The sequence below is a fragment of the Gymnoscopelus braueri genome (assembly GCF_963280865.1).
Source record: "Gymnoscopelus braueri genome assembly, chromosome: 12".
Classification (NCBI taxonomy): domain Eukaryota; kingdom Metazoa; phylum Chordata; class Actinopteri; order Myctophiformes; family Myctophidae; genus Gymnoscopelus; species Gymnoscopelus braueri.
The window spans coordinates 55038952-55064929 of NC_137614.1; the positions used below are offsets into that span (position 1 = coordinate 55038952).

At 38.2% G+C, this 25978-nt stretch overlaps 1 protein-coding gene across 1 annotated transcript in view; it reads right to left on the minus strand.

Moving 5' to 3' along the window:
• LOC308096677 (calcium-independent phospholipase A2-gamma-like) overlaps positions 1-20137 on the minus strand; it is a gene marked incomplete at its 5' end in the record, with an annotated part of 36582 nt that extends 16445 nt beyond the window's left edge. Inside the window, 8 exons of the mRNA XM_080444088.1 lie at positions 1132-1189; positions 2100-2271; positions 3642-3736; positions 5216-5373; positions 5550-5702; positions 14592-14846; positions 16386-16508; positions 19583-20137. Of these exons, the coding sequence (XP_080300214.1) occupies positions 1132-1189; positions 2100-2271; positions 3642-3736; positions 5216-5373; positions 5550-5702; positions 14592-14846; positions 16386-16508; positions 19583-20137 (1569 nt within the window). The remainder of the gene's footprint in view (positions 1-1131; positions 1190-2099; positions 2272-3641; positions 3737-5215; positions 5374-5549; positions 5703-14591; positions 14847-16385; positions 16509-19582) is intronic.
• Between the last annotated feature and the right edge of the window lie 5841 nt (positions 20138-25978).

The window sequence follows — 25978 nt, forward strand, 5'->3', positions numbered from 1 at the left end:
TTACCTTGGGACTATGGGAAGAGAAACCATGGTTACCTTGGGACTATAGAGACACACGGCCGGAAGCGGAAGGCCTACAAATCCACGCCCACTTTTGACACTCGGGGTCCGTTAGAACGATGAACTGCAGCTCTCAATGCAATCTCTATGAGAGGCATTGTAAAATACCGTCATTTCACTGGTTAACTACTGAGGCTGTAGCGATTTTTTTTGTGTTCTAATACTCTGTGCCATTTGTTTAATTTGTCCTTTTTAATGTCCCATATCTTTCATCTCGATATACTACCCACAATATACTATAATATACTCCATCAGTATGTCAAAATCGCTAGCATCGGAGATCTAGAGTTTAAGTGATCGCATGGTATATACGTCACGGACGCATCCCTTGAGGTTTTCAATACCCAGAAAACTGGCGAAAGTGGCCGTTTTCAATAGGTTTTGGTCATTATCTCTGGAACAGAAGGTCCAATCTGCTCAGTTCAAAGCTTGTTGGATGCGTGACTTTGAGGACATTAAGCACGCAATGACACATTTTCGGGTTTTTTTTGTTTTGTTTAGGGGAGGCGAGATCTTAGTTGGGCAGGCGACCGTCTCTCCTGCCTCTACAGTGGGTACGCCACTGGTCGGCGCTTGGCACTCGTAAAGACAGTGATGTCACTGAAATGCCCGTCTGCTGTCTACCCTCTGCTGTGTTAGCATTATGGGTAACTCGTTAAAGTGGCAAATTAAATGTGAAACACATCAAGTATTAAGAAAACAAGAAGATATGTTGACAAAGACACTCCATACATTTGGAAACATATTTTTATTTAAATCAATATCGTCTTCAGTTAATGCAGGATAATGTTAAAAGTAGGCTAACTTTCATATCCTCTCATAGGGAATGCATTGGCAGCTGCTGTTCATCGTTCTAACGGACCTCGAGTAGCGGCGCTGTCTCAAAAGTGGGCGTGAAATTTGTAGTCCCCGTGTGTCTCTATGGGAAGAGAAACCATGGTTACCTTGGGACTATGGGAAGAGAAACCATGGTTACCTTGGGACTATGGGAACAGAAACCATGGTTACCTTGGACTATGGGAAGAGAAACCATGGTTACCTTGGGACTATGGGAAGAGAAACCATGGTTACCTTGGGACTCAGCTCGTCTCTAACTGTCCTGAGCAGAAGTTTTTCACCCAACGTCTCTCTGGGAAAAAAAACAAAACAAGGAGAGAGACAGTTGTGAGCCGACTGACCAGTACAACCACAGTCTGACCAGTACAACCACAGTGTGTGTGTGTGTGTGTGTGTGTGTGTGTGTGTGTGTGTGTGTGTGTGTGTGTGTGTGTGTGTGTGTGTGTGTGTGTGTGTGTGTGTGTGTGTGTGTGTGTGTGTGTGTCAGAGGTCGCGCTAGGGTTTTAAACTGCCGGTCACCTTGTCCGGAATGATTACAATTTATCTGATAAAAATAACGGACATAATAATTTTTTATGCATGAATGACAAGCAGGTGCAGAAACGAAGCCAATAACAACTTCTAAAGCATTATATTTGACTGAAATGATTTCAATGTAAAGAAGTAGGATATAGTAAATAATTACATATTGATAGATGAATTATCTATTGAGCAGGTTATGTCTGTGGCTGTGTGTATAATGTATTTATAATACATATATTACATTAGTATCCTCTCCCAGGTCTCAGTACTATAGTATAATGTATTTATAATGCATGTATATGACATATATTACCGTAGTATCCTCTCCCAGGTCTCTGTACTATAGTATAATGTATTTATAATGCATTTATATGACATATATTACCTTGGTATCCTCTCCCAGGTCTCTGTACTATAGTATAATGTATTTATAATGCATTTATATGACATATATTACCTTAGTATCCTCTCCCAGGTCTCTGTACTATAGTATAATGTATTTATAATGCATTTATATGACATATATTACCTTGGTATCCTCTCCCAGGTCTCTGTACTATAGTATAATGTATTTATAATGTATTTATAATGTATATATTACATATAATACCGTAGTATTTTCTCCCAGGTCTCAGTACTGTAGTATAATGTATTTATAATGTATATATTACATATAATACCGTAGTATTTTCTCCCAGGTCTCAGTACTGTAGTAACTGTGGCTCCAGCCCATGTTGACGGTTCCAACCAGAGGATTCTGACGGAACACGTCTGACCCAAACCTACGATACATCTGACCACACCCCTCCAAAGAGAACCTGGCCACGCCCACCATGAAACCCAGGACTGCACCTTTAAGAGAGAGAGAGAGAGAGAGACCTGGTTTAATAGTTATAATAATAATAAACTTTATTTGTATAGCACATAATGACATTTCATGACGTGAAATGCAGCTCAAAGTGTTTTACAGAGCAAGAATACAATTACAGAAAAAGTACAAATAATTTATCAATAAAGCAAAAAGAAAAGTAAAAGCATAAAACAACGTTAAAATAATAATAGCAAAAAGGCAGTGAATCAGGCGAAACAGTGAGGACATGAATAACAACACAGATATTTAAAAATCAACAAAGCAAGAGTATAGAAATAGGTTTTGAGCTGTAAAGCTATCCACAGAGGTCTGTCTTAGGTGTAATGGTGCTTTAAAGCTATCCACAGAGGCTATCTTAGGTGTAATGGTGCTTTAAAGCTATCCACAGAGGTCTGTCTTAGGTGTAATGGTGCTTTAAAGCTATCCACAGAGGCTATCTTAGGTGTAATGGTGCTTTAAAGCTATCCACAGAGGCTATCTTAGGTGTAATGGTGCTTTAAAGCTATCCACAGAGGCTGTCTTAGGTGTAATGGTGCTTTAAAGCTATCCACAGAGGCTATCTTAGGTGTAATGGTGCTTTAAAGCTATCCACAGAGGCTATCTTAGGTGTAATGGTGCTTTAAAGCTATCCACAGAGGTCTGTCTTAGGTGTAATGGTGCTTTAAAGCTATCCACAGAGGTCTGTCTTAGGTGTAATGGTGCTTTAAAGCTATCAACTGAGGCCTGTCTTAGGTGTAATGGTGCTTTAAAGCTATCCACAGCCTGTCTTAGGTGTAATGGTGCTTTAAAGCTATCCACAGAGGTCTGTCTTAGGTGTAATGGTGCTTTAAAGCTATCCACAGAGGTCTGTCTTAGGTGTAATGGTGCTTTAAAGCTATCCACAGAGGTCTGTCTTAGGTGTAATGGTGCTGCCTCACCATGTCATTGTAGGCATCTCGAGCAGGTCAGCACTTGAAGACCTGAGGGGGCGGTTTGGAACAAATCTAGGCAGGCAGTCATGGAGGTAGGAAGGTGCCAGACCATTTAGAGCTTTATAAACTAGTAAAAGATTTTTTAAATCAATCCTAAAAACAACCGGGAGCCAGTGTAGTGAAGCTAGAACTGGAGTAATATGTTCTCTCATCCTAGTTTTAGTTAAAACTCTGGCCGCCGCATTTTGAACAAGTTGTAATCTGTCAGTTGTTTCATCAAGCAGAGAGAAAACAAAAGCGTGGATCAACGTTTTGGCATCGTCCAACAACAGTTAGGCTCTAATTCACACAATATTTCTAAGATGAAAGAAGGCAATCTTGGTAACATGATTTAGATGTAATCTATAAATCTATCTATAATCTATAGATTTAACCCTTACCTGTACTCACTCCACAGATATAATCAAACAGCTGGTGGATCGGTCTTCCTGTCTCTGCTTCTAAAATCTTCAGAACCTGTAGAGGAACCACACCTCTACACACACGCACGCACACGCACACGCACACGCACACGCACATGCATGTCATGGAATATTGACACTTTAGAACACAGGGAGAGCAGAGGCCAAAAATAGCTTATCTACAAGCTACATTTGTACACTACACCTTTGGTAAAAAAGTTAAAGCTCTATGTTCAAATAGTAATCATTAAAGAGTGTTTGTTCAGTAACAGTGTTAAATAGCTCTATATTGTGATATTAATCATTACTATAGACTGTATAGTAATGCTTACTATACATTACTATCTCACCTGAAGACCCACATCTTCAGGTGGGTCCAATCAGGAGAGAGAACCTAATGATCAGTGGTCCAATCAGGAGAGAGAACCTAATGATCAGTGGTCCAATCAGGAGAGAGAACCTAATGATCAGTGGTCCAATCAGGAGAGAGAACCTAATGATCAGTGGTCCAATCAGGAGAGAGAACCTATTGATCAGTGGTCCAATCAGGAGAGAGAACCTATTGATCAGTGGCCCAATATTGATCAGTGGTCCAATCAGGAGAGAGAACCTATTGATCAGTGGTCCAATCAGGAGAGAGAACCTATTGATCAGTGGTCCAATCAGGAGAGAGAACCTATTGATCAGTCAGCTCCTGTGTGAATACTCTCTCCTGATTGGATAAAGTGGTATCCCAATCTGAACATATATGTTCTGTTTATGAAAGGACCAATGAACTTAAAACATTCTGTGTAACCATGGTTACCTCGTACCTCCTCCATTATAACCTTCTGTGTAACCATGGTTACCTCGTACCTCCTCCATTAAAACCTTCTGTGTAACCATGGTTACCTCGTACCCCCTCCATTAAAACCTTCTGTGTAACCATGGTTACCTCGTACCTCCTCCATTAACACCTTTACCGCCGGGCCCGTAGTTCTACGGGCCGTTAAATCCAACGGTTAAGCGCCGAGCCCGTAGTCCTACGGGCTGCGGTCTTTTCGCGCATGCGCGGTCCGGGTGCACTTTCGGAATTTTTTTGATCCACTTCCGTTTCCGGTTTGATGACAGGAAATAGAATTATTTGGGATCCGGTTTCGACGATCACGCCCGCTCCCATTCTACAGACGAAACTGAAACTCAATTCTCTTCCTGTAGTTTTTTCTCCTCGCATTTCACTGTTTAACGTAATCCGCTCTAACTACAACATGGATGCCCCGTTTGACACGCGATCTTCACTGGGAGATACAGGGAGATCTCGCGGATGTAAACAGACCGTTCACGGCTCAATCTTAAGGATTTTAACAAGATCTATGGCGACATGAAAAAAACAAAAAAACAACAAAAACACCTTGGCACTGGTGAGTACATTATGAGATTAACCTCTGGCGCTGGATGTGTTAAAACATTCTGTGTAACCATGGTTACCTCGTACCCCCTCCATTAAAACCTTCTGTGTAACCATGGTTACCTCGTACCCCCTCCATTAAAACCTTCTGTGTAACCATGGTTACCTCGTACCCCCTCCATCGATGGAGAGGACCCGAATTCCGCGACCTCTGACCGGATCCACGTAGCCAATCAGAGCCAGCGATTCTCTGATGACCTCCTGAACTTCCTGGTTGTCTTTATGCCTCCGCCGATGTCTCAACAGTTTCACCGCCGTTTTATCCTGAGAAATAAACCATTTAAAAAGGTTTGGAAAATAATGTGAGTTATTTCTGTTTATTGACCGATCATCACTACCCAGAACGCTAAGCATGCTGGGTAGTGGAGTTTACAGACCTCTGTTATTGAGCTCATCACTACACAGCACACTAAGCATGCTGGGTAGTGGAGTTTACAGACCTGCCACAGGACCGCTCGGCATGCTGGGTAGTGTAGTAGGTGTTGGTTGAGCGCCTCTATGCAGGCGGTGAGGTCGTCTGGACTGAAGGCCCCGCCCATACTGTCAATCAAACCATGAGTTATAAACTCCGCCTGCCGCATCCCCATGGCAACCTGAAATACACACATAACACACACTGCTGTTAAACACACAACCTGAAATACACACACATAACAAACACAACAGCTGTTGAACACACAACCTGAAATACACACACATAACAAACACAACAGCTGTTGAACACACAACCTGAAATACACACGCATAACAAACACAGCAGCTGTTGAACACACAACCTGAAATACACACGCATAACAAACACAACAGCTGTTGAACACACAACCTGAAATACACACGCATAACAAACACAACAGTTGTTGAACACACAACCTGAAATACACACACATAACAAACACAACAGTTGTTGAACACACAACCTGAAATACACACACATAACAAACACAACAGCTGTTGAACACACAACCTGAAATACACACGCATAACAAACACAGCAGCTGTTGAACACACAACCTGAAATACACACGCATAACAAACACAACAGCTGTTGAACACACAACCTGAAATACACACGCATAACAAACACAGCAGCTGTTGAACACACAACCTGAAATACACACGCATAACAAACACAACAGCTGTTGAACACACAACCTGAAATACACACACATAACAAACACAACAGTTGTTGAACACACAACCTGAAATACACACACATAACAAACACAACAGCTGTTGAACACACAACCTGAAATACACACACATAACAAACAGGTCTACTACCAGAGACTCCGTCGGTCATCAGATTATTTACTGGTGACGTTTATTAAATATAATTAGTGATATTATGGTATAGTACACTGTTCTATCCTATATTACATTGGAGAGAAGTACCGTCATTATTTTCCCATCTCATTGTTTCGCACTAAACACAACAACAACATATCACATGTCACTAACAACACAAGCCACAATGCGCGCAATTAATTTACGGGTGGCGTAGGCTACTTTTCATTGCTCACCACACATTTGCCTCCTCGGAGCATAATTAATTGCGGCCAGCACAAACTCACAACATTACGGGTCGACCATGTTGTTCCTTAGCGTCAGTACCGACCACCGCCGAGCGAAACCAAAACCAAAACACCGCGAGCCAACGCGAGGTTCAAGTGGTTAAGGTAAAAACAAAAACTAAACATATCACACAAAATATTTGGCGGACCCCCTGTAGTAACTCTGAGGACCCCCTAGGGGTCCCGGACCCCCTGTTGAAGACCCCTGGTTTATGGTTATATTATGGTATAGTACACTGTACTATACAGTATATTAGGGCTCTCTCTATGTGTTTATGGTTATAATGTATGGTTATATTATGGTATAGTACACTGTACTATACAGTATATTAGGGCTCTCTCTATGTGTTTATGGTTATAATTTATGGTATAGTACACTGTTCTATACAGTATATTAGGGTTCTCTCTATGTGTTTATGGTTATATTATGGTATAGTATATTAGGGCTCTCTATGTGGTTATGGTTATATTATGGTATAGTACACTGTACTATACAGTATATTAGGGCTCTCTATGTGTTTATGGTTATATTATGGTATAGTACACTGTACTATACAGTATATTAGGGCTCTCTATGTGTTTATGGTTATATTATGGTATAGTACACTGTACTATACAGTATATTAGGGCTCTCTATGTGTTTATGGTTATATTATGGTATAGTACACTGTACTATACAGTATATTAGGGCTCTATGTGTTTATGGTTATATTATGGTATAGTACACTGTACTATACAGTATATTAGGGCTCTCTATGTGTTTATGGTTATATTATGGTATAGTACACTGTACTATACAGTATATTAGGGCTCTATGTGTTTATGGTTATATTATGGTATAGTACACTGTACTATACAGTATATTAGGGTTCTATGTGTTTATGGTTATATTATGGTATAGTACACTGTACTATACAGTATATTAGGGCTCTCTATGTGTTTATGGTTATATTATGGTATAGTACACTGTACTATACAGTATATTAGGGCTCTCTATGTGTTTATGGTTATATTATGGTATAGTACACTGTACTATACAGTATATTAGGGCTCTCTATGTGTTTATGGTTATATTATGGTATAGTACACTGTTCTATACAGTATATTAGGGCTCTATGTGTTTATGGTTATATTATGGTATAGTACACTGTACTATACAGTATATTAGGGTTCTATGTGTTTATGGTTATATTATGGTATAGTACACTGTACTATACAGTATATTAGGGCTCTCTATGTGTTTATGGTTATATTATGGTATAGTACACTGTACTATACAGTATATTAGGGTTCTATGTGTTTATGGTTATATTATGGTATAGTACACTGTACTATACAGTATATTAGGGCTCTATGTGTTTATGGTTATATTATGGTATAGTACACTGTACTATACAGTATATTAGGGCTCTATGTGTTTATGGTTATATTATGGTATAGTACACTGTACTATACAGTATATTAGGGCTCTCTATGTGTTTATGGTTATATTATGGTATAGTACATTGTACTATACAGTATATTAGGGCTCTATGTGTTTATGGTTATATTATGGTATAGTACACTGTACTATATAGTATATTAGGGCTCTCTATGTGTTTATGGTTATATTATGGTATAGTACACTGTACTATACAGTATATTAGGGCTCTATGTGTTTATGGTTATATTATGGTATAGTACACTGTACTATACAGTATATTAGGGCTCTCTATGTGTTTATGGTTATATTATGGTATAGTACACTGTACTATACAGTATATTAGGGCTCTATGTGTTTATGGTTATATTATGGTATAGTACACTGTACTATATAGTATATTAGGGCTCTCTATGTGTTTATGGTTATATTATGGTATAGTACACTGTACTATACAGTATATTAGGGCTCTATGTGTTTATGGTTATATTATGGTATAGTACACTGTACTATACAGTATATTAGGGCTCTCTATGTGTTTATGGTTATATTATGGTATAGTACACTGTACTATACAGTATATTAGGGCTCTATGTGTTTATGGTTATATTATGGTATAGTACACTGTACTATATAGTATATTAGGGCTCTATGTGTTTATGGTTATATTATGGTATAGTACACTGTACTATACAGTATATTAGGGTTCTATGTGTTTATGGTTATATTATGGTATAGTACACTGTACTATACAGTATATTAGGGCTCTCTATGTGTTTATGTTTATATTATGGTATAGTACACTGTACTATACAGTATATTAGGGCTCTATGTGTTTATGGTTATATTATGGTATAGTACACTGTACTATACAGTATATTAGGGCTCTATGTGTTTATGGTTATATTATGGTATAGTACACTGTACTATACAGTATATTAGGGCTCTATGTGTTTATGGTTATATTATGGTATAGTACACTGTACTATATAGTATATTAGGGCTCTCTATGTGTTTATGGTTATATTATGGTATAGTACACTGTACTATACAGTATATTAGGGCTCTCTATGTGTTTATGGTTATATTATGGTATAGTACACTGTACTATACAGTATATTAGGGCTCTATGTGTTTATGGTTATATTATGGTATAGTACACTGTACTATACAGTATATTAGGGCTCTCTATGTGTTTATGGTTATATTATGGTATAGTACACTGTTCTATACAGTATATTAGGGCTCTATGTGTTTATGGTTATATTATGGTATAGTACACTGTACTATACAGTATATTAGGGCTCTCTATGTGTTTATGGTTATATTATGGTATAGTACACTATACTATACAGTATATTAGGGCTCTATGTGTTTATGGTTATATTATGGTATAGTACACTGTACTATACAGTATATTAGGGCTCTATGTGTTTATGGTTATATTATGGTATAGTACACTGTACTATACAGTATATTAGGGCTCTATGTGTTTATGGTTATATTATGGTATAGTACACTGTACTATACAGTATATTAGGGCTCTCTATGTGTTTATGGTTATATTATGGTATAGTACACTGTACTATACAGTATATTAGGGCTCTATGTGTTTATGGTTATATTATGGTATAGTACACTGTTCTATACAGTATATTAGGGCTCTATGTGTTTATGGTTATATTATGGTATAGTACACTGTACTATACAGTATATTAGGGCTCTCTATGTGTTTATGGTTATATTATGGTATAGTACACTGTTCTATACAGTATATTAGGGCTCTCTATGTGTTTATGGTTATATTATGGTATAGTACACTGTACTATACAGTATATTAGGGCTCTCTATGTGTTTATGGTTATATTATGGTATAGTACACTGTACTATACAGTATATTAGGGCTCTCTATGTGTTTATGGTTATATTATGGTATAGTACACTGTTCTATACAGTATATTAGGGTTCTATGTGTTTATGGTTATATTATGGTATAGTACACTGTACTATACAGTATATTAGGGCTCTCTATGTGTTTATGGTTATATTATGGTATAGTACACTGTTCTATACAGTATATTAGGGCTCTCTATGTGTTTATGGTTATATTATGGTATAGTACACTGTACTATACAGTATATTAGGGCTCTCTATGTGTTTATGGTTATATTATGGTATAGTACACTGTACTATACAGTATATTAGGGTTCTCTATGTGTTTATGGTTATATTATGGTATAGTACACTGTTCTATACAGTATATTAGGGTTCTATGTGTTTATGGTTATATTATGGTATAGTACACTGTACTATACAGTATATTAGGGCTCTCTATGTGTTTATGGTTATATTATGGTATAGTACACTGTACTATACAGTATATTAGGGCTCTATGTGTTTATGGTTATATTATGGTATAGTACACTGTTCTATACAGTATATTAGGGCTCTATGTGTTTATGGTTATATTATGGTATAGTACACTGTACTATACAGTATATTAGGGCTCTCTATGTGTTTATGGTTATATTATGGTATAGTACACTGTTCTATACAGTATATTAGGGCTCTCTATGTGTTTATGGTTATATTATGGTATAGTACACTGTACTATACAGTATATTAGGGCTCTCTATGTGTTTATGGTTATATTATGGTATAGTACACTGTACTATACAGTATATTAGGGCTCTCTATGTGTTTATGGTTATATTATGGTATAGTACACTGTACTATACAGTATATTAGGGCTCTATGTGTTTATGGTTATATTATGGTATAGTACACTGTACTATACAGTATATTAGGGTTCTATGTGTTTATGGTTATATTATGGTATAGTACACTGTACTATACAGTATATTAGGGCTCTCTATGTGTTTATGGTTATATTATGGTATAGTACACTGTACTATACAGTATATTAGGGCTCTCTATGTGTTTATGGTTATATTATGGTATAGTACACTGTACTATACAGTATATTAGGGCTCTCTATGTGTTTATGGTTATATTATGGTATAGTACACTGTTCTATACAGTATATTAGGGCTCTATGTGTTTATGGTTATATTATGGTATAGTACACTGTACTATACAGTATATTAGGGTTCTATGTGTTTATGGTTATATTATGGTATAGTACACTGTACTATACAGTATATTAGGGCTCTCTATGTGTTTATGGTTATATTATGGTATAGTACACTGTACTATACAGTATATTAGGGTTCTATGTGTTTATGGTTATATTATGGTATAGTACACTGTACTATACAGTATATTAGGGCTCTATGTGTTTATGGTTATATTATGGTATAGTACACTGTACTATACAGTATATTAGGGCTCTATGTGTTTATGGTTATATTATGGTATAGTACACTGTACTATACAGTATATTAGGGCTCTCTATGTGTTTATGGTTATATTATGGTATAGTACATTGTACTATACAGTATATTAGGGCTCTATGTGTTTATGGTTATATTATGGTATAGTACACTGTACTATATAGTATATTAGGGCTCTCTATGTGTTTATGGTTATATTATGGTATAGTACACTGTACTATACAGTATATTAGGGCTCTATGTGTTTATGGTTATATTATGGTATAGTACACTGTACTATACAGTATATTAGGGCTCTCTATGTGTTTATGGTTATATTATGGTATAGTACACTGTACTATACAGTATATTAGGGCTCTATGTGTTTATGGTTATATTATGGTATAGTACACTGTACTATATAGTATATTAGGGCTCTATGTGTTTATGGTTATATTATGGTATAGTACACTGTACTATACAGTATATTAGGGTTCTATGTGTTTATGGTTATATTATGGTATAGTACACTGTACTATACAGTATATTAGGGCTCTCTATGTGTTTATGTTTATATTATGGTATAGTACACTGTACTATACAGTATATTAGGGCTCTATGTGTTTATGGTTATATTATGGTATAGTACACTGTACTATACAGTATATTAGGGCTCTATGTGTTTATGGTTATATTATGGTATAGTACACTGTACTATACAGTATATTAGGGCTCTATGTGTTTATGGTTATATTATGGTATAGTACACTGTACTATATAGTATATTAGGGCTCTCTATGTGTTTATGGTTATATTATGGTATAGTACACTGTACTATACAGTATATTAGGGCTCTCTATGTGTTTATGGTTATATTATGGTATAGTACACTGTACTATACAGTATATTAGGGCTCTATGTGTTTATGGTTATATTATGGTATAGTACACTGTACTATACAGTATATTAGGGCTCTATGTGTTTATGGTTATATTATGGTATAGTACACTGTTCTATACAGTATATTAGGGCTCTATGTGTTTATGGTTATATTATGGTATAGTACACTGTACTATACAGTATATTAGGGCTCTCTATGTGTTTATGGTTATATTATGGTATAGTACACTGTACTATACAGTATATTAGGGCTCTATGTGTTTATGGTTATATTATGGTATAGTACACTGTACTATACAGTATATTAGGGCTCTATGTGTTTATGGTTATATTATGGTATAGTACACTGTACTATACAGTATATTAGGGCTCTCTATGTGTTTATGGTTATATTATGGTATAGTACACTGTACTATACAGTATATTAGGGCTCTATGTGTTTATGGTTATATTATGGTATAGTACACTGTTCTATACAGTATATTAGGGCTCTATGTGTTTATGGTTATATTATGGTATAGTACACTGTACTATACAGTATATTAGGGCTCTCTATGTGTTTATGGTTATATTATGGTATAGTACACTGTTCTATACAGTATATTAGGGCTCTCTATGTGTTTATGGTTATATTATGGTATAGTACACTGTACTATACAGTATATTAGGGCTCTCTATGTGTTTATGGTTATATTATGGTATAGTACACTGTACTATACAGTATATTAGGGCTCTCTATGTGTTTATGGTTATATTATGGTATAGTACACTGTTCTATACAGTATATTAGGGTTCTATGTGTTTATGGTTATATTATGGTATAGTACACTGTACTATACAGTATATTAGGGCTCTCTATGTGTTTATGGTTATATTATGGTATAGTACACTGTTCTATACAGTATATTAGGGCTCTCTATGTGTTTATGGTTATATTATGGTATAGTACACTGTACTATACAGTATATTAGGGCTCTCTATGTGTTTATGGTTATATTATGGTATAGTACACTGTACTATACAGTATATTAGGGTTCTCTATGTGTTTATGGTTATATTATGGTATAGTACACTGTTCTATACAGTATATTAGGGTTCTATGTGTTTATGGTTATATTATGGTATAGTACACTGTACTATACAGTATATTAGGGCTCTCTATGTGTTTATGGTTATATTATGGTATAGTACACTGTACTATACAGTATATTAGGGCTCTATGTGTTTATGGTTATATTATGGTATAGTACACTGTTCTATACAGTATATTAGGGCTCTATGTGTTTATGGTTATATTATGGTATAGTACACTGTACTATACAGTATATTAGGGCTCTCTATGTGTTTATGGTTATATTATGGTATAGTACACTGTTCTATACAGTATATTAGGGCTCTCTATGTGTTTATGGTTATATTATGGTATAGTACACTGTACTATACAGTATATTAGGGCTCTCTATGTGTTTATGGTTATATTATGGTATAGTACACTGTACTATACAGTATATTAGGGCTCTCTATGTGTTTATGGTTATATTATGGTATAGTACACTGTTCTATACAGTATATTAGGGTTCTATGTGTTTATGGTTATATTATGGTATAGTACACTGTACTATACAGTATATTAGGGCTCTCTATGTGTTTATGGTTATATTATGGTATAGTACACTGTTCTATACAGTATATTAGGGCTCTCTATGTGTTTATGGTTATATTATGGTATAGTACACTGTACTATACAGTATATTAGGGCTCTCTATGTGTTTATGGTTATATTATGGTATAGTACACTGTACTATACAGTATATTAGGGTTCTCTATGTGTTTATGGTTATATTATGGTATAGTACACTGTTCTATACAGTATATTAGGGTTCTATGTGTTTATGGTTATATTATGGTATAGTACACTGTACTATACAGTATATTAGGGCTCTCTATGTGTTTATGGTTATATTATGGTATAGTACACTGTACTATACAGTATATTAGGGCTCTCTATGTGTTTATGGTTATATTATGGTATATATAGTACACTGTACTATACAGTATATTAGGGCTCTCTATGTGTTTATGGTTATATTATGGTATAGTACACTGTGCTATACAGTATATTAGGGCTCTCTATGTGTTTATGGTTATATTATGGTATAGTACTCTGTACTATACAGTATATTAGGGCTCTCTATGTGTTTATGGTTATATTATGGCCAGCATGGTGATGACCCCTGACCCCTGAGCCTCTGACCTCACCCTTCTCTTCAGCTTGGTCTCGTAGGAGGAGGTGTCGTCTGGTTGGTCAGACGGGCTCTGGCCCCTCCCCCAGGTAGGAGCAATGTTCAGAACGCCGGCCAGCAGGGAGGGGATGGAGACGGAGGGGCGGAGCAGAACGTCCATGAAGGACACAGGCTTCACCTCCTCCACAGCAGCAGCAGCAGCAGCAGCAGAACCATGGACCATCGCTCCAAGGTCATTACCATCCCATTCCTCCTCTAGAGAACCTCTGCCCTTTAGACAGAGACAAGGTCATTACCATCCCATTCCTCCTCTAGAGAACCTCTGCCCTTTAGACAGAGACAAGGTCATTACCATCCCATTCCTCCTCTAGAGAACCTCTGCCCTTTAGACAGAGAGATAAGGTCTATGAAAACAAGCTCTTTAGACAGAGAAATAAGGTCTATGAAAACAAGCTCTTTAGACAGAGATAAGGTCTATGAAAACAAGCTCTTTAGACAGAGAAATATGGTCTATGAAAACAAGCTCTTTAGACAGAGAAATAAGGTCTATGAAAACAAGCTCTTTAGACAGAGAAATAAGGTCTATGAAAACAAGCTCTTTAGAGAAATAAGGTCTATGAAAACAAGCTCTTTAGACAGAGAAATAAGGTCTATGAAAACAAGCTCTTTAGAGAAATAAGGTCTATGAAAACAAGCTCTTTAGACAGAGAAATAAGGTCTATGAAAACAAGCTCTTTAGACAGAGAGATAAGGTCTATGAAAACAAGCTCTTTAGACAGAGAGATAAGGTCTATGAAAACAAGCTCTTTAGACAGAGAAATAAGGTCTATGAAAACAAGCTGTTTAGACGGAGAAACAGGTAGGGAGGTTCCATATTGACTTTTTTACCGATATCCGATATTCCAATATTGTCCAACTCCTAATTTCCGATACCGATATCAATCAGAATATGCGGTATCGGGCAACTCAAAAGTCAACTAATTGTCAGGTAACAACATCACATATCTAATCAAATAAAAATAGCTATAATATCAATATAATAATCTAATATAATACAGTGATGTTGTTAGGTTTTAAATAAAGTTAGTCCCGGGACTCACTGTTGGTCATTTGAATGAGTCCCACTAATCTTAGATTAGATGTTGGCCTATTTGACAGTGCAGAAGCATAATTGCTTTGATGCCTATAACATTAACGAGCGCCAGCTGGACACAGACACACACACCTGCCCTCTGCAGTGCTTTAATTTGAAAGTGACTGGAGTCTCATTTCTCTCCAAAAGCCCTTGAATATGATGGAACATGATTAAGGATTATTGTGATTATGGTAAGCTCACATTTCACATCACACTCACCATAGAGTAAGAACTCCTGTAATTAATTGAAAAAAATATATATGATAATAATATCAGACATCCCTAGAAATAAGCATCCAGGTCTATGAAAGCAAGCCCAATAGAAATGACTATACGTAGGCCACATGAGCACTTTAAACCTAAATGCAGCGGCTATTTGAAAATAACAGATCTACAAGCTCACAACACGTGGTGTGAGCTTGAAGATCTGCTATTTTCAAAAGACTCTTGCATAAAGAAAAGTGAACAGTTTAGAATATTTTTTAAAACATAAAACACAAATCTGGTATGGTAGTCCCTGGCACAAAGTATTTGAGATGAGGGGTCCATGGACAAAGTCATATTAATTTGGGGGTCCTTGGCTTGCTTGACATGAAAATGTGATAAGGCATCCTACCCTGTCTTAAAAGTATCCTCAATAAAAACAAAGTTATAAAAAAAGAAAAGGCATCTTACCTTGAAGTAGCGGTTGACGTGAGCGGCCATCTGAGCGTAACTCTCCCCGAAGCGAGCTGCATAACTGCTGCTGTGGAACAGACCTGCAGTCTGTGGACCCACTGGGTCCTCCTGCTGTCTGGGCTGTGACGACGGAACCAGAGTTAATGTTGATCTAGTTTTAGTCATTAGTCTTTGGAATATAATTCACTTTAGTTTGAATCATATTTTAGTCATCTGTCTACTTTTAATTAAATGAATATTGTAAGATTTTAGTCAACTAAATCTACAGTTCATTTAGTCGACTAACATGTATGTCGTTAGGTCTTGATGAAGTCGTAATGCCTGATTTGTAGACCGGCTACCGAAAATAGCCGATCTACAAGCTCACAAGGCGTCTGCGACGCCTTGTGAGCTTGTAGATCTGCTATTTCCAGAGTGTGACACTCACACACAACCAAGCATAAAATGACTTGTCTTACTTCTACTGGATCTCTTCTCCACTAGTCTTACTTCTACTGGATCTCTCCACTAGTCTTAGTTCTACTGGATCTCTTCTCCACTAGTCTTACTTCTACTGGATCTCTTCTCCACTAGTCTTACTTCTACTGGATCTATTCTCCACTAGTCTTACTTCTACTGGATCTCTTCTCCACTAGTCTTAGTTCTACTGGATCTCTTCTCCACTAGTCTTACTTCTACTGGATCTCTTCTCCACTAGTCTTAGTTCTATTGGATCTCTTCTCCACTAGTCTTAGTTCTATTGGATCTCTTCTCCACTAGTCTTAGTTCTATTGGATCTCTTCTCCACTAGTCTTAGTTCTATTGGATCTCTTCTCCACTAGTCTTAGTTCTATTGGATCTCTTCTCCACTAGTCTTAGTTCTATTGGATCTCTTCTCCACTAGTCTTACTTCTACTGGATCTCTTCTCCACTAGTCTTACTTCTACTGGATCTCTTCTCCACTAGTCTTACTTCTACTGGATCTCTTCTCCTTTAGTCTTAGTTCTATTGGATCTCTTCTCCACTAGTCTTACTTCTACTGGATCTCTTCTCCACTAGTCTTACTTCTACTGGATCTCTTCTCCTCTAGTCTTAGTTCTATTGGATCTCTTATCCTCTAGTCTTACTTCTACTGGATCTCTTCTCCACTAGTCTTAGTTCTACTGGATCTCTTCTCCACTAGTCTTAGTTTTACTGGATCTCTTCTCTTAGTTCTACTGGATCTCTTCTCTTAGTTCTACTGGATCTCTTCTCCACTAGTCTTAGTTCTACTGGATCTCTTCTCCACTAGTCTTACTTCTACTGGATCTCTTCTCCACTAGTCTTAGTTCTACTGGATCTCTTCTCCATTAGTCTTAGTTCTACTGGATCTCTTCTCTTAGTTCTACTGGATCTCTTCTCCACTAGTCTTAGTTCTACTGGATCTCTTCTCCACTAGTCTTAGTTCTACTGGATCTATTCTAAACTAGTCTTAGTTCTACTGGAACTCTTCTCCACTAGTCTTAGTTCTACTGGATCTCTTCTCCACTAGTCTTAGTTCTACTGGATCTCTTCTCCACTAGTCTTAGTTCTACTGGATCTCTTCTCCACTAGTCTTAGTTCTACTGGATCTCTTCTCTTAGTTCTACTGGATCTCTTCTCCACTAGTCTTAGTTCTACTGGATCTCTTCTCCACTAGTCTTAGTTCTACTGGATCTATTCTAAACTAGTCTTAGTTCTACTGGAACTCTTCTCCACTAGTCTTAGTTCTACTGGATCTCTTCTCCACTAGTCTTAGTTCTACTGGATCTCTTCTCCACTAGTCTTAGTTCTACTGGATCTCTTCTCCACTAGTCTTAGTTCTACTGGATCTCTTCTCTTAGTTCTACTGGATCTCTTCTCCACTAGTCTTAGTTCTACTGGATCTCTTCTCCACTAGTCTTAGTTCTACTGGATCTCTTCTCTTAGTTCTACTGGATCTCTTCTCCACTAGTCTTAGTTCTACTGGATCTATTCTACACTAGTCTTAGTTCTACTGGATCTCTTCTCTTAGTTCTACTGGATCTCTTCTCCACTAGTCTTAGTTCTACTGGATCTATTCTACACTAGTCTTAGTTCTACTGGATCTCTTCTCTTAGTTCTACTGGATCTCTTCTCCACTAGTCTTAGTTCTACTGGATCTCTTCTCCACTAGTCTTACTTCTACTGGATCTCTTCTCCACTAGTCTTAGTTCTACTGGATCTCTTCTCTTAGTTCTACTGGATCTCTTCTCCACTAGTCTTAGTTCTACTGGATCTCTTCTCCTCTAGTCTTAGTTCTACTGGATCTCTTCTCCTCTAGTTTTAGTTCTACTGGATCTCTTCTCCTCTAGTCTTAGTTCTACTGGATCTCTTCTCCACTAGTCTTACTTCTACTGGATCTCTTCTCCACTAGTCTTAGTTCTACTGGATCTCTTCTCTTAGTTCTACTGGATCTCTTCTCCACTAGTCTTAGTTCTACTGGATCTCTTCTCCTCTAGTCTTAGTTCTACTGGATCTCTTCTCCTCTAGTCTTAGTTCTACTGGATCTCTTCTCCTCTAGTCTTATTTCTACTGGATCTCTTCTCCACTAGTCTTACTTCTACTGGATCTCTTCTCCACTAGTCTTACTTCTACTGGATCTCTTCTCTTAGTTCTACTGGATCTCTTCTCTTAGTTCTACTGGATCTCTTCTCTTAGTTCTACTGGATCTCTTCTCCACTAGTCTTAGTTCTACTGGATCTCTTCTCCACTAGTCTTACTTCTACTGGATCTCTTCTCCACTAGTCTTAGTTCTACTGGATCTCTTCTCCACTAGTCTTAGTTCTACTGGATCTCTTCTCCACTAGTCTTACTTCTACTGGATCTCTTCTCCACTAGTCTTAGTTCTACTGGATCTCTTCTCTACTAGTCTTAGTTCTACTGGATCTCTTCTCCACTAGTCTTACTTCTACTGGATCTCTTCTCCACTAGTCTTAGTTCTACTGGATCTCTTCTCCACTAGTCTTACTTCTACTGGATCTCTTCTCCACTAGTCTTAGTTCTACTGGATCTCTTCTCCACTAGTCTTAGTTCTACTGGATCTCTTCTCCACTAGTCGTCCCTCCCTAACATTTTTAAAAACGTATTTTTATATATAGTTTTCAGTGAAAAAAGGAAATCGACCAATATTTTGCATCATAGTTTTAGTTGATGAAATGAACAGTGGAAACACTCACAGTTCTGACTGGTTCCTCCTGTCTGGGCTGTGGTGATGGACCTCTCAGGGTTCTGGAGATGGACGGTTTAGATGCGTTTGGATCAGCGCCGCTGTTCTCTGCAGCAAAGTGCACTTTCTGAGGGAGCGGTTGATGATCGTATTCATCTGTAACTTTGGCACCAAAGTAGCGGTTGATGTGTCCTGATAAGTACTGATAACTGTCCTCCCAGGAGGAGCTGGAGGAGGAGGCGTGACTCTGATCTGTCACCGGAGAGGCGTTGGTTTTTAACCGAGACCTTTCAGGCTCTGGGTATGACTTTTGAACGTTACGTCTCGGAGCTTTTTTCTTCCTGTGACTGGTGTCTGTTGCCATCGTTACAGGTGTTATTACCGGCGGTTCATCCAGAGTCTCCTGCCCCGCCGGGACGTCGTCTCCTCGCGGATCTCCAGAGAAAGCAGAGTTGATGTGATTGGACACGTAACTGAAGCTTTCTCCGAACCTGGTGGCGAGAGAGCTGATGTGGAACAGCTGCAGACCAGAAGAATACGGTGATGAGGATTCCAGAGGGTCTCTCTCGGAGGTCGAGTAAAAACGGACCGCCTGGATGCGTTTCACTTCTGTGAAACCTCTGTGAAGGTGGTCCGTGGCAGAGCCAGAAGAACTGAGATGAAACCATGAGGTTTTATCAGAGCCAGAAGAACTGAGATGAAACCATGAGGTTTTATCAGAGCCAGAAGAACTGAGATGAAACCATGAGGTTTTATCAGAGCCAGAAGAACTGAGATGAAACCATGAGGTTTTATCAGAGCCAGAAGAACTGAGATGAAACCATGAGGTTTTATCAGAGCCAGAAGAACTGAGAGGAAACCATGAGGTTTTATCAGAGCCAGAAGAACTGAGAGGAAACCATGAGGTTTTATCAGAGCCAGAAGAACTGAGATGAAACCATGAGGTTTTATCAGAACCAGAAGAACTGCATGAGGTTTTCAGGATGGTTCTCCTAAAGCTGGGAGGACGGCAGCTCTGGAGATCCAGGGAGAGTCCGGAGGTATTGGTGGTCTTGGAGGTCTTGGAGGTCTTGGCCAGATGAGAGTAGTTTCTACGGATGCGTAGCAGCAGATATCTGAGTTTAAAGACCAGTCTCAGAGTCCTGCTGCCTCCAGAGAGGTTGATGCTGCTGAGGTAGCGACCCATGACTCACTGTGATGTCATCAGAGGAGCAACCAATCACAATCTAAACGGTGTCACACAGTAGCAGCGGAATCATTTTGTACCTAAAAGACACAAAGTATTATTATTATTGTCTCCACCAGGCCGAAAGGTAGAGTATGTTTTGCACCCTGTCCGTCCGTCCGTCTGTCCGTCCGTGTGTGTGTCCGTCCGTCTGTGATCAGCTAATCTCCGGCACCGTTGGCTTGATCGCAGAGAAACTGTGCACACACACTCCCTGGATGCCAATTCAGAACCTCTGCCTCACATTTTTCACATGGGCCTGTTATAGCGCCACCAGGAGCCCGCTTTTGGCAAAACACATTTTTTGATAGTACTCCTACAGATTTTGTTCAAACATCACTCAAATCGGTACACTATCTCTATAGTCATTAAACGAAACTGGTCTTTCAGATTTTCATCCTGATTGGCTATGAATGGCTTCCAAAGTTTGCACGAGTGCTCAGTTTTGCACCAAATGTCTCAAATCATGAACACAGCATGCAAATTCCGTGAAATTTGGCACACACACTTTCACTAGGTCTAGGAAGATATGCCACTTGAAAAATATATATTCAGCCTCATGGTGGTGCTATAACAGGCCGATTCGTGTTTTTACCTATAACTGCACCAATCTGTGTAAAACTTTGTATGTACACTCCCTTAAGGCCAAGGAAAAACCTTTGCCCTGCATTTTTCACATCTGCCTTTTATAGCGCCACCAGGAGGCCGACTTATGTCAAATATATTTTTGGATATTACTCCTTCTATCAAGGGTTACTCCTTTTATCAAAATTTCACGCAAATCTGTATATATTATCTCTTTAGTCAAGTGATCAAGACGGATCCGTCCGATCCGTCCGATTTTTCACATTCCAGCCTGATTGGTGAATGGACGCTGTGTTCATGATTTGAGGCATTTTGTAGCCACTCCTGCCAACCTTAGCCAATCAGGATGGAATATGAAGAATCGGACAGACTATACAGATACTGTGTACCGATGTGCGTGATGTTTGGGAAAAATATGTAGGATTAATATTTAAAAAAATGTTTATTAAAAGTCAGCCTCATGGTGGCGCTATAACAGGCTGTGTGTGTGCAGTTTCACGCCGATCTGTCCAACGGTCCTGGAGATTAGCTGATCACAGACAAGCGCAAAGATACACCCACCCACCCACACCCACACACACACACACACACACACACAGTGACTTAAAGTTCACCCAAAAAATTACTTATTTTCTATCAATTACACACCCCATGAAGCCTTGATTTCATGGATTTATTTAGTTTTTTGTGGCATTCCTAAGACAATAATTTGATGACCGTGTGTATTTCCGGTAGGAGACACAAATAATCTACTTTGTGTCTCCTACCGGATACATTAGCCGGTAGGAGACGGGAATCAAATTATTAGCTTAGGAATGTGACAAAAACAAAAAATAAGGCTTCATAGGGTGTGCAATTGATAGAAAATAAGTCATTTTTTGGGTGAACTCCTCCTTTAAGCCCTATTCACACTGGATTAGTATTATCTAGGGACCTCAGGTGATTTGTAATAATTACAGGGGGACGTCTGTTTTTTAATCCTGTGCGAATCGACCATGTCAGTAATTTAGTAAGTAATAATTACTTTAGCATATTTCAGCAAACACAGTGGTCCTATGATCAAACACAGTGGTCCTATGATCATTTTAGTCCCGTGCGAATCGACATCTCTGTCATTTGGGGTGTAATTGACCTCTTTTTACCTTTTTATTAAACAAGTTTTTAGTTTTCTCCGTGCATTTTCCCGCTCTCTTTTCCGGTCATGAACAATGGAGGCTGCTTCTGATATTTTATTTTAGTCCAAATACTTATAATACTATTAATAATAAAGTTACGGACGATAATAGACACTTTCCAATCAATATGACTCCTAAATAGCAAGTCAGGGGGTTCCTTACATTACAATATGTCAAATATAATAAACCACTACTCCTGTAGATATATCAATAATTAATAATGTAACTCGTACAAGACACTACACTCCTTTTTTTCTCTCTCTCTCCTCCCTGTGTGGGTCTATGAGCTGCTGGTCTCTCTCTCTCTCTCTCCTCCCTGTGTGGGTCTATGAGCTGCTGGTCTCTCTCTCTCTCTCCTCCCTGTGTGGGTCTATGAGCTGGTCTCTCTCTCTCTCCTCCCTGTGTGGGTCTATGAGCTGGTCTCTCTCTCTCTCCTCCCTGTGTGGGTCTATGAGCTGCTGGTCTCTCTCTCTCTCTCCTCCCTGTGTGGGTCTATGAGCTGGTCTCTCTCTCTCTCCTCCCTGTGTGGGTCTATGAGCTGCTGGTCTCTCTCTCTCTCTCCTCCCTGTGTGGGTCTATGAGCTGCTGGTCTCTCTCTCTCTCTCCTCCCTGTGTGGGTCTATGAGCTGGTCTCAGCCTCTCAAAGGAACCAAAACTGAGCACATTTCAATCTGTAAGGCTAAATCTCATTTGAAAAAAATATATAAATAGTATATGAAAGCTATTTAAAATGTTTACTATTGGAATCTTACACAGGTGAGTAGTAGTATACTACTACTCAGGTGCTCCCAAATCATTCATTACACAGGCCAGAGCGCTGGTCAGATCAATGCTGTCACTCTGACAGAGCTGAGTCTTCAATATGAAACTTTATCCAGTTAGATTCATACAACCTGTATCAAATACCCACTAAGACAACGGGGGAATTATGGTGCCATGTAATCCATCTATTAAACTGCAGGTAAAGGATCAGAGATAATAAAACACAGACTTAGCTTATCCATCGGGGGGTAATGTGTGAATGACCAGAGAAGATAATACTAATCCAGTGTGATTAAAGGAGGAGTTCACCCAAAAAGTTACTTATTTTCTATCAATTACACACCCCATGAAACCTTGATTTCATGGATTTATTTAGTTTTTTGTGGCATTCCTAAGACAATAATTTGATGACCGTGTGTATTTCCGGTAGGAGACACACATAATCTACTTTGTGTCTCCTACCGGATACATTAGCCGGTAGGAGACGGGAATCAAATTATTAGCTTAGGAATGTGACAAAAACAAAAAATAATCCATGGATTCAAGGCTTCATAGGGTGTGCAATTGATAGAAAATAACTATTTTTTTGGGTGAACTCCTCCTCTAAGGCTTAGTCTACAGGTCTGTGAGATTCATTTTCATGCATTTAAACTGCCGTTTGTGTCATGTTGTTGTGAGCTTGATCTATTTCCAGCGTGTGACACTGGCCTGCAACCAAGTATAAAACAGGCATTTAATCAGGTCAGCTGTGAAAACAACAGGTTTTACCACACCTTCAGTTCAACCAATGACATCATCGCCTAATAGCAATCATTGAAGTAAAAGGTCATAATGGTGACAGACCTGGTTAGTAGAAACACAGTAACACTGGTTAAATAATACTTAATATAATGTAATATAATATATTAGTTGTACTAGTAACACAGCTGTTATATAATAACTGGTCAGGTGATCACAATACAAACATACTATAATACTTAAATAGACTTAAATAGTTCCCACTAGTTCCTAGTACTATGTAACTGGATGCCTTTCAGCGCACACACACACACACACACACACACACACACACACGCACACGCACACGCACACACACACACACAGTCTGAATGGCCTGTATAAATAACTCCAGTTGACCACTGTCCTTAGTTGATCCTGTTTGATGTTATTATTATTATTATTATTATTAAACTGTAGTTCACAATTGATCTCTTCATTGACAATGTTCATGTAGAAAACACAGTGTGTGTGTGTGTGTGTGTGTGTGTGTGTGTGTGTGTGTGTGTTTCTGAACATATTGCTAACTTCAAATGCTCTAATCTTAAGATAATAATAACCATAAACAGCCTAAACTCGCAGTGAGAGCTTGTAGATAGTCGATCTACAAGCTCACATAATGTGATCTTGTAGATCGGCTATTTTCTGCACACAGCCCACACCAGTATAAATCATTATGCCAACATACATTTTAGTCTGTAGAATTAACTAAAACCTCCTGATATTTAGACAAGTATGATATTTAAGATTAAAACATTTAAACAGACCACATCACACTGATAAGAACCAGTATGTATAGATCTATAGACCCTTAACAGACCACATCACACTGATAAGAACCAGTATGCGGGTGCAGGCCGGCACCAAATGAACCCCATTCTTTCATGTCTCTATAAGACGCCTCACTAACACACACACACACACAGGAGGCTGAATGAACTGAAACAATATGTTGTGAATTGATTACATGAAACAATCAGCTGTGCGTCCAGTCTCATGGTAAACAAATAACTGGTCTATACTTTGGATATTCAAAAATAGCAGATCTACAAGCTCAAAGCACGGCACCAAGTGCTGCGCTCTGAGCTTGTAGATCTGCAATTTTTTTGAAAAATCATGAAAATGTGTGCAAATCTTTGAATATATATATATATATATTAAAGAAAACATTTTTAACTCAAATCTTTGCTTCTGGGGGGATTCTACAAATGTCTTCTAAATCCTAACAGGTTTTTTTTAAACGTATGTTGCTATATCGGTGGTTCTCAAACTGTTCCATGTCAAGGACCACCCAAAGTATGTATTTGGCCCCGGACCCCCATCTCAAAATATGTTGTTCCAGGGACCCCCATCTCAAAATATGTTGTTCCAGGGACCCCCCCAGAAGCCAAGATTTGAGTTAGAAAATATATATATATATATATTCATAGATTTGCACAAATGTTCACGATTTTTCTAAAATAGCAGATCTACAAGCTCAGAGCACAGAACGCTTTCTTAGAGCAAATCTCACCTTGAGAGATACAGAGTCCTTCAGTGAAACAACAGCTTCTGTGATTCCTCTTGTAATGTAGTTACTGTAATAAAACATGTAATAAATAATGTAGTTATAATGTCCCCTGGGTCTCTCTGGGTCTCTGTGTGTCCTCTCTGTCATTCAGACCCTCAGAACAACTTTCTACCATGTTTTCACTCTTAATTCAGTGCTTCCTGTGTACAAGTAGCTCTCTCCTCTGATTGGCTGAGCTAAATCTGTGTGTGTGTGTGTGTGTGTGTGTGTGTGTGTGTGTGTGTGTGTGTGTGTGTGTGTGTGTGTGTGTGTGTGTTACTATTTTAAGGTCATGTGGTGTCGTGTGTCACAGTGACCAGCGGGGGGAGTCAT